This window comes from Phaseolus vulgaris, chromosome 1 (assembly GCF_000499845.2).
Source record: "Phaseolus vulgaris cultivar G19833 chromosome 1, P. vulgaris v2.0, whole genome shotgun sequence".
NCBI classification, from domain to species: Eukaryota; Viridiplantae; Streptophyta; class Magnoliopsida; order Fabales; family Fabaceae; genus Phaseolus; species Phaseolus vulgaris.
Genome location: NC_023759.2, coordinates 43,045,702 through 43,060,019, shown reverse-complemented (window position 1 = coordinate 43,060,019; position 14,318 = coordinate 43,045,702). Strand labels below are relative to the sequence as shown.

The 14,318-nt window shown below is 32.7% G+C and overlaps 2 protein-coding genes and 1 long non-coding RNA gene across 3 annotated transcripts; 1 reads left to right on the top strand and 2 right to left on the bottom strand.

Moving 5' to 3' along the window:
• Positions 1 to 498: 498 nt before the first annotated feature.
• On the top strand, positions 499 to 9,252 carry LOC137814417 (pentatricopeptide repeat-containing protein At5g02830, chloroplastic). The gene is made up of 12 exons (XM_068617154.1): positions 499 to 1,175; positions 2,018 to 2,105; positions 2,325 to 2,529; positions 3,807 to 3,914; positions 4,308 to 4,472; positions 4,615 to 5,190; positions 5,882 to 5,947; positions 6,079 to 6,159; positions 6,455 to 6,552; positions 7,643 to 7,853; positions 8,509 to 8,569; positions 8,729 to 9,252. The coding sequence occupies exons 1-12, from the start codon at positions 734 to 736 to the stop codon at positions 9,055 to 9,057; spliced, it is 2,430 nt and encodes an 809-aa protein (XP_068473255.1). The 5' UTR covers positions 499 to 733; the 3' UTR covers positions 9,058 to 9,252.
• Positions 8,927 to 9,408, bottom strand: LOC137814420 (uncharacterized). Its single transcript, XR_011081645.1, has 2 exons — positions 9,272 to 9,408; positions 8,927 to 9,174 (listed from the first exon to the last, which is right to left on the bottom strand). It is a non-coding gene; the product is annotated as an uncharacterized lncRNA (long non-coding RNA).
• A 306-nt stretch (positions 9,409 to 9,714) lies between these two features.
• Positions 9,715 to 12,643, bottom strand: LOC137814419 (thioredoxin-like protein AAED1, chloroplastic). Its single transcript, XM_068617156.1, has 9 exons — positions 12,281 to 12,643; positions 11,926 to 12,067; positions 11,773 to 11,818; positions 11,234 to 11,293; positions 10,838 to 10,874; positions 10,667 to 10,746; positions 10,435 to 10,526; positions 10,050 to 10,110; positions 9,715 to 9,951 (listed from the first exon to the last, which is right to left on the bottom strand). The coding sequence occupies exons 1-9, from the start codon at positions 12,471 to 12,473 to the stop codon at positions 9,892 to 9,894; spliced, it is 771 nt and encodes a 256-aa protein (XP_068473257.1). The 5' UTR covers positions 12,474 to 12,643; the 3' UTR covers positions 9,715 to 9,891.
• Between the last annotated feature and the right edge of the window lie 1,675 nt (positions 12,644 to 14,318).

The window sequence follows — 14,318 nt, the reverse complement described above, 5'->3', positions numbered from 1 at the left end:
TAATATATTAATAAAATAATAATACACGTAAGTTTTAATATGAAATATATTTTGTAAATGATAAACAACACATGAAAGCATTTTTTGGGTGTAAATATCAAAGTTAAATTAAATTATAATTATTTATTTAATATATTAAACTTAACCAAGAAGTTAAAAATTTATAATAATTATAACTATTTAGATCTAATTATAAATAAAAAATTCACCTCAAATTTTACTTACTAAAAAGATACTGAGACTCTTTTTTTTTTCAATTTCAGTTAAATTTCAGTTAATTTAATTGTCTAGCTGAAATTGGAGCACACACTACTTTTTTAACCTAAATGTTGAATACCATATACATTATTTATTATTAATTAAAATTTATGAAAAATAATAAAATTGTTATTCTACCAGTCTCACTTAATTTTATCATTTTAAATAAATTCCAACAAATAAAAAAATCTGTCTGTCCAAAAAAAACCAAATAAAAAAATCTGCATTTAAAAGGTATGTGTGATTAATGTCGTTTAGGTAGGATGCTTGCTAGATATTTTCTACAGAAAAGTGGAGAGAAAGGCAAATATGGGGTGAGTGAAGGTAAAAGGAATCTGGGTACGATAATGTTGAAAAAACATGCTCCTTTGAAATTCAATCCAAATCCAAATTCCAAAACCCATATAAACCCTTTCATCACAGTTCCCTCAACAAACCAAACGGTTGGCCAAGAATAACAACTTCATCACCAATAATGAGAGATTTCGTGATCCTTGGCTCCTCTGTCGCAACCCCTTTTCCTTCTTCTTCTTCTGCAGCGCCTCATCGCTACCCCATCAAACCCTCTCTTCCAAAGCTCGCTCCTTTCTCTTCTTCTTGGAACATTTCATGCGCCCTCCAAGCCCCCCTCTCTCTCAGCGCAGATTCCAAGCTTGTTGAGGAATTCGAAGTGGTTGATGGAGATGCCATTGATTCTGGGGTCGATGCTGAGGTTCTGGCCAAGATGGTTCTGTTGGGAATCCAAGGGAATAGTGTTAGGAGTGTTGTTCACACTCTCAACAGAGTGCAGGATCACTCAGTTTCTCTAGCTTCTCATCTTAATGGCTCTTCCATCGATGCCATTGCGAAGGAGTGTTGCCGATTGGTCATGTGCGGCCACATTGAGGAGGCTGTCGAACTCATGGAGGTTCTCACACGTAATTAATTTTGGCTCCATCTTCTTTTTCTTTTGCTTCTTTTTGTGAGTAGTATAGATCCACCTCATAGTCTTATCTTCTATAATCTATCCTTTTATATACACATTAGAAAATTTCGTTCATGATAAATTTGCTCACTTTTATGATAATCACCCTAATGTAGTTGACATAAGTTATTTGACACTTGTGTGTTTTTAATAAGGATTGAAGTTTGATCATTGGCTTTTGAATACAAGGATTGCTTTTGATTATATATAAAAAATAATAACTGTCCTAAAGTCATAATTAGCATAATTTTTTATTAGTTGTGTAATTTATTTCTGAATTCTTACATTGGACGAAAATAAAACTCTCTCTCTTTATAAGAAATGTGGTATACTTTTTTTAAAAAATTAATTTCATGTGAATTAAAGATCAACAAACATTTTTTGTTTAACAGTTCTAAATAAATATTATTATATTCTTAATAGGAAACAAATCTAGCATTTATACTGTGCATTCATTGAGTGATGAAAAATGATGTATGAACGGTATTAGACACATAGAGAGATAGAAATAGAAGGGAGAGAAATGTAGATACGATATGTGATATGATGTCTAAAAGAGATACAGAAAAATAGTATCAATTAAGTGTATATTCCGAGCATATGTCGTACTGCCACCACTAGTAGTAATACCACAACTGTCATCACCACTATTAGCAATACTACTACTGGTGGCAATATATCATTATCAATTGAGTGAACTCTTTTTTCAGGGGAGAGAAAATATTAGAGCAGCTTCCTAATGATTGACATTGTTGTGACTTGTCATAAATAAAATTCATTAATTTCTTCTTTCAGGTTTCAAGATATCAATCAGGGGATTTGTTCAGCCATCTGACGTAATTAAACGCTGTGTTCTTAGTCGGAATCCAATTTTAGCTGTTAGGTATGATTTTATATTGTTTTAAAAGATACATTGTTTCAATTTCTAAAGCATATTGATTCCATTTGAATGTGTTGCATTTGTTTTTTAATATATAGTTTATTTTATACCTTCTTTTCTGAAGTTAATTTTTAATTTATATCTTCTAAACCAGTGAATTCAATATGTGATGATATATGTCGATTTTCTCTATGATAAGAATGATATTATCACTTCTTTCAGGTATGCATGTCTTCTTCCCCATGCACAGATATTGTTCTGCAGTATAATATCAGAATTTGGCAAAAGGAGGGATTTGATTTCTGCTTTTAAAGCATATGAGCTGTCGAAGAAACACATGAATATTCCCAATATGTACATGTACCGGGCAATAATTGATGCTTGTGGTCTATGTCGTGATTACATGAAATCTAGGTACATATATGAGGTATTTTCTATGGAAGTTTATATTGACTCACTTTAACTTGTCTTAAAGCAATTCAAAGATTTACGAGTTCTGCAGTAGTTTTATTCTCCTAGGTGTAGCTCTTATGCTACAATGCCAATTACTTACAAGTTACAACCCCCATGTTTATGTGCTCTTTTGCTCTTGCTCCTGTTAAATGTTCAGCTAAACACTGCATTGGATTAATTGACATTTTAAATTAAAAGGATTTAGAAGAATGCAGTTAATTGGTTGTGATATTATATCACAGATAAATTGTAAATCTTTCAGCACAAATGTGTTCCACAATAAGGATTATTTTATCGATTCCTACTCCTAATTGTTAACCTTTCAATCACCATGGTTTAGTCGAATATGAAGCAGTAAAGGACAGGATTCAGCACGAGAATCCTGTTGCACGGGAAATGAGAAGAGACGACTTGAGGGTTGGCATTATTGATTAAAAAACTAGTACTACCGTGATAAGTATTATGGGGGATCCGACCCTCAAAAACTAACTATTAAGAGGGGGAAGCAAACATTAAATACTCCACCAAGCATTCTATATACTACTCAATGACAAACTTAGGCACCCCATAATACCCAAGTTCCAATCATACAGTTGTAACTACTGGAAAAAATAATAAAGCTTATATTTTCTCAAGTCAGCATATAGAGAGAAAATCATATTATATTTTTATGTGAATTTAATTTGGATTCACTGACTAAGCCTTTAGCATTAAAGCGAAGCGATTTTGACACACTATTGTTTACGATAGCATCATGAGTTTTATAGGATAGTCCATAATAACTGAATTCACTGCACAACAAATAAGTACCTAGTTAAAAGGCTAGTAATCTAAAAAAAAATGATGAACTGCATGCCTACATGAACCGTGTATTCTTATGCTGTGCTCTTGGTGATATGGGGATAGTCTATCTAGTTTCAAATTTTGTATTTCTCTTCACTGCCCTTAAATTTGTCAAAAAGAGATATGCAATGACAATGGGAGAGAGATGTTCTCCTCAGGCTAGGGATACAGAACTTCAATTAATTTTTAATTATGTTTTCGCATACTCAGTAATTTTGGCTTCAAATGTTTCCTAAAATGGTACTCTCCTAGAGTTTCAAAATATGAAATATGACTGTTCTGTTCTGATATATAAATACTGAGCTAGTGGTTATAATGTTGGCTGGCAAGCTCAATACAAGTTTTTGTAATATTTATTAACTTCTCCGATGTGTATTATAGCATTCACATATTCAATTTATGGTGCAGGATTTGCTTAATCAGAAGATTACTCCAAATATATACGTTTTCAACAGCCTCATGAATGTGAATGCCCATGATCTTAGCTACACATTAAATCTATATCAAAATATGCAGGTAACCCTTGCTCCCCTCAAATATTGTTGTCTTGTGCACATTTACACTCATGTGAACACACAAAGAAGAAAAAGGCAGAATTCCAGAACAGAGATACGCATTCATGCATATACTATTTTTGATGAAAACTTCACTTGTCTTTACAATTCTTGTTTTCTCACAATTTTTAATGTGTTGGATAAAACACATTGAGTGAGTTATGTCTATTATTTTCATTTGACATCCCTTAAAAATGAGAAAAAAAAAGACTAATTAGATTTTCTTCTGCATAACTTGACATCTTAATTGACAGCATATGCTTTCATTTTCATGCCAAGAGTTGGCAGGAGCATTAAAGTTTTTCTTCATCTGAGCAAATACTGCATATTGGCTAAATTCCTTCTACAAATCCAGAATCTTGGTTTAAAACCAGATATGACATCTTATAACATCCTACTGAAAGGATGCTGTGTTGCTGGAAGAGTTGATCTGGCTCAAGACATTTATAGGGAACTTAAGCATTTGGAATCAGTGGGACAGCTAAAATTAGATGTCTTTACCTACAGCACAATTATAAAGGTATTTATTGTAGACTCAAAATCACCATAATTTCATTGATATTGCATGGAATCTACAATCTTCTCCTTCACCTCTCTTCAGTGAAGTACTATGTAAAAAATTCATATTATATACATTTGACATTTCCTGACACCAATTTCAGGTCTTTGCAGATGCGAGGTTGTGGCAGATGGCTCTAACAATCAAGCAAGACATGCTTTCTGCTGGTGTTTCTCTCAATATTGTTGCATGGTCATCATTAATCAACGCCTGTGCACATGCAGGGCTTGTAGAGCAGGCAATTCAGTTATTTGAAGAAATGCTTTTGGCTGGCCGTGAGCCTAATACTCAGTGTTTCAACATCATTTTAAATGCGTGTGTTGAAGCTTGCCAATATGACAGGGCTTTTCGCTTTTTCCATTCTTGGAAGGGAAAAAAGATGTTAGGGTCATTTGGTGAAGGCTGCAACAACAATACACGGCAGGAACTTGTGCATAATGTTACTACTGTACCAAATGGCATTTCTAATTCACACATCTTGAGTTTTGCTGAGAGGTTCCCTTTCACACCAACTACCACAACATACAATATTTTACTCAAGGCCTGTGGTACTGATTATTACCATGCAAAAGCATTAATCAAAGAGATGGAAACAGTAGGCCTTTCCCCTAATCAAATTAGCTGGTCGACTTTGATAGATATATGTGGAGCATCAGCAAACGTGGAGGGTGCCATTGAGGTAAAACTATAATTAATCTAAAATATTATATATTTGCTTCTATTTTGCATAAATTTTTTCTGGAAATCTTTTTAGTCAAATTGTATCAGGATTGATGTTTTGGTGACACTGCCACAGGGAATACCATCTGTTTCTTATCATATTTGTAATCTTTTATGGATCACTTGCGCTAAAAGAACAGCTACAAAGTATTTGTTAAACTTAATATGATCGATTAGTTAAATTTTTTGGTTGGGTATGAATGGACGTGCAAGCTTGATAATTAGCTAAGAGATTATGTAGTTAAAACTATTGAGGCATATAATAGAGCAGGCAGTAGGAAAATTCTTCTCCAAAATGTTAAAAAGCAAAATATTTACAAGGCAAAATTATAGCTGCAAGATAAATGATAGTGGAACCTCAAAGTTGTCATGTTTAAATTGTAGCCTTGGAAAGTGATTATGGGACCATTCTTGCACACTTACCATGAAATCATATTCCAGCTGACCTCCCCTAGTGGGATAAAGCTTTGTTGTTATTGCCATGAAGTCATAATGTCATATTCCATAAAATACCATACTTCAAAATAATCACTGCGAAAATAATCTGCCTGAATATTGATGTGCAAAGAGTACATATTATTGTTCTTAGCTTATTCATACCATGATCATGCATTTAGTTCTCTGATGAGATGAACATGTTTCCCATGCAGATTTTGAAAAACATGGGTGATGCTGGAATTAAACCTGATGTCATTGCATATACAACAGCCATTAAGGTCCAAAGTTATTCTGTAAAAATGAGCACATTTTATTTTATGAAATTACCTGCACACTTCAAGGGACGTTTTTCACTATCTTAAAATTATATGGTCTTTGACACAAGGGAATTTTGCCTTCTGGTTGACAGGTTTGTGTTGAAAGTAAGAATTTTATGCAAGCGTTAGCATTATATAAAGAAATGAAAAGCTACCATATACGTCCAAATTTGGTGAGTGCCCAGAGACTAGTTGTTATATGCACAAAATGGTAAATTTAGATAGCCCTATGCATAAACTCAATGCAACTTGGATAAGGTGGCTATTCTACATCCATAAAAGCCAACTAAAATATAAGTAGAATGGTTGAAATATCTAATCATAAAGAAAAGAAATGACAGACAATGCTTAATACAGTAAATTTCTGAAAATAATGGAAATGGAAACGTTTTTGTGATCTAGGGAAAAATTAACATATATGCTTCATCTTTATTGTCTTATCTATACTAATTTTGTTAATTACCTCAGATAACATACAACACACTTCTGAAGGCACGCAGTAAATATGGCTCCCTACATGAGGTGCAACAATGCCTGGCTATATACCAGGATATGCGAAAGGCAGGGTATGTTAGCTTTACTTGCATCACGGATAACTTGGACAATTTATCTTTTCCAAGTTATGTGTATCCATGTACACCTTGTTTGTTTCATTTTAAATCATATGTTCACAACTTTTTTAACACATTTGGATGTTTGTGAGATCACTACTCAATGGTTTCAAATTTCAAGTATAATTCTGAATTACCTATGCCCAGCAAGGTTTATATGTTATTCAAGCTCTATATGCACTTAACTGCATACATAAAGTAGTCTACGGCGGATGCTACATTCATGATGTTAACTTTGGTATGGCTGATCCTATTCAATATTGTTTCTTTTCTATTAGGCCCCTATACGATTTTATCAGTTGTTGCTTCTCTGGTTATAATTTCTCCCATAGTGAATTGGTGGTAAAAGTTTGTTTCTGAGAAGTTGAGATCCCAAATCAATTATATATGTGTGTATAGGCAAATTAGAGCTTATAAAGGCTCGGGAAACCCCGCCTCATGAGCTAGCTTTTGGGGTTGCATTAGGTTCAATTCAAATTCAAAATGGAATCAGAGCCCCTATCATAGATACGATACTGGGCCATCTTCACCTGTCAAAAGGTCTGCCTGGCCTCACAGCTTTCCCAATTCAATATAAAAAATGGTCCTACAAGCTTCATGCTTCAGATGTCCAATATTGTGCATAAGAAATGTTTAGATCCCACACCAACTAAAAATATTATCAAAGTAGAGCCTTATAAAAACCTGGACAATCTTCATCTCATAACTAGTTTTTGGTATTGAGTTTCGCACAACCCAAATTCAAGTTGAGATGATATGCTTTACTGAAGTGATACCTATACCATGATCCTCTTAGGTCTCCTTGAATTTAAAAGGAACAGGAATCCCTCATTGTCCAAGGAAGAAGAGGGGATTCTGATTCTATTTCTTTACTTCCATTGTTCTCATGGTACACAATATAACGAGTTCCAAAACATTTTAGCATACAAAGGATTGAACAGAAAGATGTGATCCAGGACTATCTTGTATGTTTAAGGGAATGACCACAATATCCTTTGATACCAACATCTCTTCAGTGTCGAATTAAATAACTTATATATGGCAGGTATAAACCCAATGACTGCTATCTGGAAGAATTGATTGAGGAATGGTGTGAAGGAGTAATACAAGATAACAGAGAGATTCAAGGAGAATTTTCTTCCAGCAATAAATCTGAATTAGAGAAATCCCAAAGTCTACTTCTTGAAAAAATTGCAGCTCACCTGCTAAAGAGGGTAGCTGACATCCTAGCAATTGATGTTCAAGGTCTAACAAAGGTACCTATAAATTCCTCAGTTAGTATTTGTCATAAACCTGTCTCAACTTTAGCACAGTTTATAGCTACATTTTTGTTTGTAGAAATTCCAGCAATCCTATCTTTTCAACATGCTCTTAAGTATTGTGTGAATTTCATGTTAGTCCCACTAAATTTGGACTGGAACTCATTAATCATGATTTAGTGAGTCTGAATTTCAGTCAATAATACAATGTAGGTTTAATTACTCATTTAATCCTTATTGTTACAAAGTTTTACTTTTTGATCTTTATGCTTAAAAATTATCTATTTTAATCCCAACAAATACTATTTTAATTGTTATACGTATACTTTTTAATCTCTTTTAGTTTCCACTGTTTAAAGTCATAGGGACTAAAAGAGATTAAAAAAAGTATGTATGCAGCAGACTAAATGAATGATTTTTATGTGTAGGGACTAAGAGGTAAAGTTTGTTCAACTATAAGGACCAAATAAATAATTTTACCTAGAATGTATTGCTAGCGTTTCTTTTTTTGTTAAATCCAAATTGCAGCAATTAATTCATTTCCTTACAGTTTCCTTATTTACATTTATAAAATAAGCAATATTTTGTTAGTTACATTTGATTTGGAAAATTCTTAAAATTCTTTTTGTTATCAAACCAACGTTGTCAACAGGTTGAAGCTCGTTTGGTTGTTCTTGCAGTTCTTCGGATGATCAAAGAGAATTACAGTTTAGGTATGAATGGGAAATTATAACCGTATAATGCTACAATGCCATGTTACAGATCTTTTTGTCCACTTAAGTATTCATCTTCATATGAACTTAGAAAGTGTGGAAACACCAAAAAAAAACATGTAACTAAATATAACTCATAGTTGCCATTTGTGGACGCAGGACATTCAATAAATGATGATATCCTGATCGTCATAGGAGCTACTAAAGTAGACGAAAATCCGGCTAAACGCATATTAGAAGTGCAAGAAGCAATACTAAAACTTCTTAGAAATGAGTTGGGGCTGGAAGCTTTTCCTGCCAGAACCAGATTAGCACTAAGTGACACACCAAAGTTAAAGAACCCCACCCTTGCAAATCTCAAAATAGAAGCAGTACCAGCAGAGGATGCATTACCCACATCAATGGGGTTTCAGACCAGGAGACCTGGAATTCTAGTGAGGTTGAAGATCACCAGAAAATCATTATACAGTTGGTTGCACAGGAAGTAAGCGTTGAATAGTTCCCTAACAAGTTATAGGAATTTTGTACAAATATTAGGTAAGATATGCCATTTCCCCCCCTCCCAACTCTGTATATATTGTATCTGGTTGTTGCTTCCCATGTATCTGTAATCAAAATAACTCTGTAAATAATGAATGATACCTAGTGCCGTGGAATCAAATCGTGTAATTAGCTATTTTCAATGTTTCTGTTCAGTTGTACCTGTCATCATAAAGTTGCCATTTTGGATTTTCAATTCAGGATCCCAAGCAAGATTAAGAGAATCTGAAGGAGTTAAAAAATATTGTTCTAGAAAGTGTTAAGATTAGCACCGGCTCCCCCTTTCTTTGAACACAATTATGAATAAAGACCTAAACAAACAAAACTAATTTGAAAAGCGGAACTGAAAAGGTTTGGATGCTAAACATAGCTTTTTTTTTTTTAATATGAAAGTGATTAAGAAAGTCTGTTTCAGAAGTCCAGCACATTCATTCCATCGCAAACTGGAAAATGAAATAAAGTGCTCAATGAACCTATTCCTCCATTCCATCAGTAGAAAAACGGAATAGAAGGATCCACCTTCTTGTGAAATGGAAGGAGAATTATTATATACAAGATTTTGAAATAATCGATAGAATCTTAAGTTAACAGCCCATAGTAATAGGTTCCAAAATGTGAGTTTTCTTTGGATAATTGGCAGGTAATAACGTTATTTTTTAACAGAAACTCAAGAAAAGCCACTCGGCATAAGCAGCAGCTTACATATGATGTATGATGAGGCTACCACTTCAGGAAGCAGGATACATAAAGCAGAGAAAGAGGGGCTCCCTCTTTTTCTTTCTTCACGAGCAACATGCTTTTAAGATATCTTCAATTTCTGGGTCATCTCCTGCTTCTTTGTCCTGCTCACATGAACATATTCCACATAATGATATAAGAAAAATGTATATATGCCATAAATATTATGTTCATTGACGCTAATTGCTGTCAAATATCATACCTTGTGAAGGTATGAGATGTTATTTTTACCCGGACCTGCCACTATAATTCCTCCTTGTTTCCTGCCACAATGTCAAATATAGAAGAAATGCCAAGAGAATTCAGCTATGCACAAAAGAGAAAACATGATCCTGCCAAGCCTTAATGGGTTGAAGAAATGATTTAAAATCTGTTAGGAAAAGTAGAAAATGTATCTCATAATATATATATTGTATTTTAGAATGTCTTGAAGATATATAGTAAGATTGGTTTTCATTTTATAATTTGTTGGCTAATTTAACGATGGAGAGTCTAGTATCATTATAATAATGGTTATTCAGTATTTCGCCATATGAGCGAAATAGACTAGTAAAATCTGGGAAAGTCAGATAAAATAATTTGCATACCAGCCTCCTCTGCTAACAGTATCCTTTTCAAATGAAAGCTTCCAATCTTGTCGATAACCTTCCATATATAGCTGTATTATCTTAAGACCTGCCTGCAGTGTAACAGCTGAAATTGACATGGAATATTCTTTGTACAATTAACAAAAGTCGCAATAGATAAACATATACCATTCAGTCACTGGTGTTTTTTGCATTCTTTTTAATAAAATATCTGGAGGCGTGTGTGACTTACATTGGGGGTAAATGTGGTTAAAACTCCAGAAACAAATTGCAAGGCCTCATATGACGAGTGAGTGGGGTCTGCATATATTTCTAGAAGAGGTAACAGAGTCATGTCAAGGTGCTGATATAAGATGGATAAATTACGAAAATTAGAACAAGCATAAGGTTATCTGCAAAGCACCTCCTTGAAATTTTGATTGCTCAGCAAAGGATTTGGCCTGTCCCAAGATATGGTATTAGCAACACATTCCAGCACATTCAGATGATAAGAGAAAGAAGAAATCAATACTTGGGAGCATTGGACCGAGAATTATATCTAGTGAACATCAGCGGTTCCACTTAAAATACAAAACCAGACTCCAATTGAAGAAGATAACCAAGCAATCACTTACAATCTTTATGACTATAAATTGAAGCTTGTGAAAAAATGTTCTGAGAGGACTTTTAATGAACCTTGCCAATAAAATGATGGATGCAGTACAAGAAAATACAGCATCCAAAGAAGAAAACAAAATCTAACCCAACAACAGACCTGATAAAAAACTATAGACATTCACCATAATTTCTTCTGATATACCTGATCAATGCTCCCAGGTCCAATCAATACAAGCGCCACACCAGATGCATCCATTATATCCTGTTGGCAGAACATACCATGTTAGTAGACATGCAAATCTTGGCGAAATAGAAATATTTCTGTTACCACTAAACATTTATCATGAAATGTGATTCCTCCAGCTAAAACTTTTCGTTGCAAACTATCTTTTAAAAAAATGACTCATGTTTTGGCTTTCCACCTCTTGGTAAGGATTGGGGAGGATATCTTCAGTCAGAACAATCCAAAGTCCAAACATTCGTCTCATTAAAGGGGACAAAAACCATGAATCATGTTTGGACCAGCATTTTGAATAAAGAAGCATATTTAGTGGATACTATAAACTCAAAGACCAAGAACCAAAATAAACTTCTAAGACTGGGTGTTAAAAGCAACGTCCAAACTTCTGACAGTAGTCAGTCAGACGAGTCTTCACTTAAGGTGGAAGCTTATTAGAACATAAAACAACTGACAAAAGAACAACAGGAGAAAAGAGAAATAACAACAACAGAAAACTTTACCTTCTTGGATGCAAGATAATCAGCTCTTTTGCGGCACAACACGCACCTGTAAATTTACAGATAAAAAGGAGCTCAAGTTACTGTTAAGCATCTGATAAACACGAGTTACCACACATAATAACTTAATTTGTGTAGTAAATATGATAAAATCACCCAAAGTGGCGTGCAAATGCCACAACGGCTTTCCTATCTTTCCACAAGTCAGAAATTGGAATTCCGTTTCCTTTCAAATCAAACACTTTCACCGAATCCAGAGAACTTGTGGTATCCTCACTGAACACGGGAGACTCTACTCCTGTTCTCATACACCCAAACAGTTAACCTTAAAGAGTTTGAGTGAGATACATATTGGTCGATGATATCTTCAACAGTTTTAGTGCAATCAAAATTGACAAGTGGCTACTTCAGAACGGGAAAATGTATTGAATTTTTTTAGATTCTATTGCAGAAAATTATCTTTTTCTTTACTTCACAAAGAGAGAAGAGTAAAGATTGGGACAAAACTTGCCTGCAGAGCCAGAAGCAAAGGGTGTGATTGTTGCATGGTTTTGAGTTGTCAAGAGTTTAGGAAGATTCTTGCAATATATTGGAAGGTTTTGATGTTGTGAAAGGGTGGGATGTAGATGCAAGCAACAGTGAGTTGTGGTTCTGTTAAGGTGAAGAGAATTTGACACAACAGTTGTTGAAAGAGAGCATGCCATGGAACACGGTCTCAGGAAGCAGAACTACAATTGAAAACTTTTCCTTCTTTCTGTTTGTCTCTCGTTGTTGCATAGCAATCTGAAAAGTACTAGTTCGTTCAAGTGAGAGAAACAACTGATGTAGCAGATTCTGTGGCTCAGATTTTCTCATGAAACATATGGACACAAATAATTTTTACACTGAAGTTACGTCTAATAATGTCAGAGATGCATGGAGTTGCAGCTAAAACGCAAAATTAATACTATTAATAATTTTTTTATGTACTATTGGTATACATGGCCAAATACCCCACGTATGGTATAACCGAGATCTTCTACGGACTCAACCGAATACAATTCAAGAAACTCAAATACCCTCTCAAATAACATCGCTAACGTAATTATAGATAATATATATCTAATATCAAGATTAATTCGGTAATTCGTTAAATGAGACTTAATATACATTTCAATACAACACAATGTACGTATTTAATATCAAATATCTGTTGTTACTTTCAACAACTGTAAGATTAATTTGAATGTTGAAAGACACTTTTTATAGTTATTTCACTCTAAAAAAAAATGGACAACCGAATATTATCAGAAACTAACATCTAAAAATGGAATAAATTTAGAATTTAGGGTTTTAGAATTTAAGATTAAAAACTATACAAGAACAATTTATATTTGAATTTACATATTATAAAGCATAACTACTTGTAGAATATGATTATTGGTATATGGTTAAGGTCTCTCTTATTAAAATCAATTAGTTGTGCACTAATTACCTGTATATTGGACACAAAAATAAACACTTTCACTATGTCTAATAAGAAATTCATAAAAAAAAATCGTACTTTTCTTAAGACGTTATCCAATTAGTTACTTTTATAAGAAAAATATATAGATTATAATGATTAATTGTGTGAAAAAAAATATTTTTAAAAAGATTAAAAGATAAAAGAATAATTAGTTTTAACGAACGTGTCCATTTTATGCAAGATAAATAAAATAGCATAAATAATTTAGATTCAGTAGAATATGCTCCTATCTTCTAAATATTCCTCCCAAAATTTATTTCTTAATGTATCACATGAGAAAATATCATGTGCCAATTTGATATATATAAACATATTATTTTTTTGATAACTATCTTAAAAATCATATAAGTATTTTAATTAATCAATAATACAATTTTTACAGTAACCGCATATGTAGGATTTTTTTTTCTTTATTTTTAAGGAGAAATTATTATGTATTCGACCTTTTGTTATTATAAAAAATCATCAACAATTAATAGTATATCATATAAGAATTAATTAATTCAATCAATATTAATTAAAAAAAAACTTCTAATACTTTCTCCGAACACAAAGAGAAAGCAAAATGACGTTGTGATGTAATAAAAATGATTAACGGTAAATAAATGATGAATAAGAACACTGCTTAAATTAGAAACAAAACATTCACCCGCCAACATTTAAAAACAATGATTAGTGTAACTAACGAAAATACATATCTAGCTGTTATTTTTAAAAGAATGAGTTATATAATATTTTGAAATAAAAATTTATTTAATTATTTATTTTTTAAAAATAAATAAGTAATTATTTTTATATATTAAAAAATAAAGAAAATATGGTATTAAAGAAAATTACTAATCCTTTTCAAAAAAATAAAAAAATAGTCAATTTAATCCTAAATTTATATTCTAGCATATTATTTTCTAAATTATTTTTTTTATAGAAATTGTCAGAGAAATTTAGAATTCTATTATCCTTAAAAATAACTATTTTAATTTTAATTTTTAAATATATTATTGTTGTTGTTATGAATTAAGTCTACTTAAAATAAAATAAAACT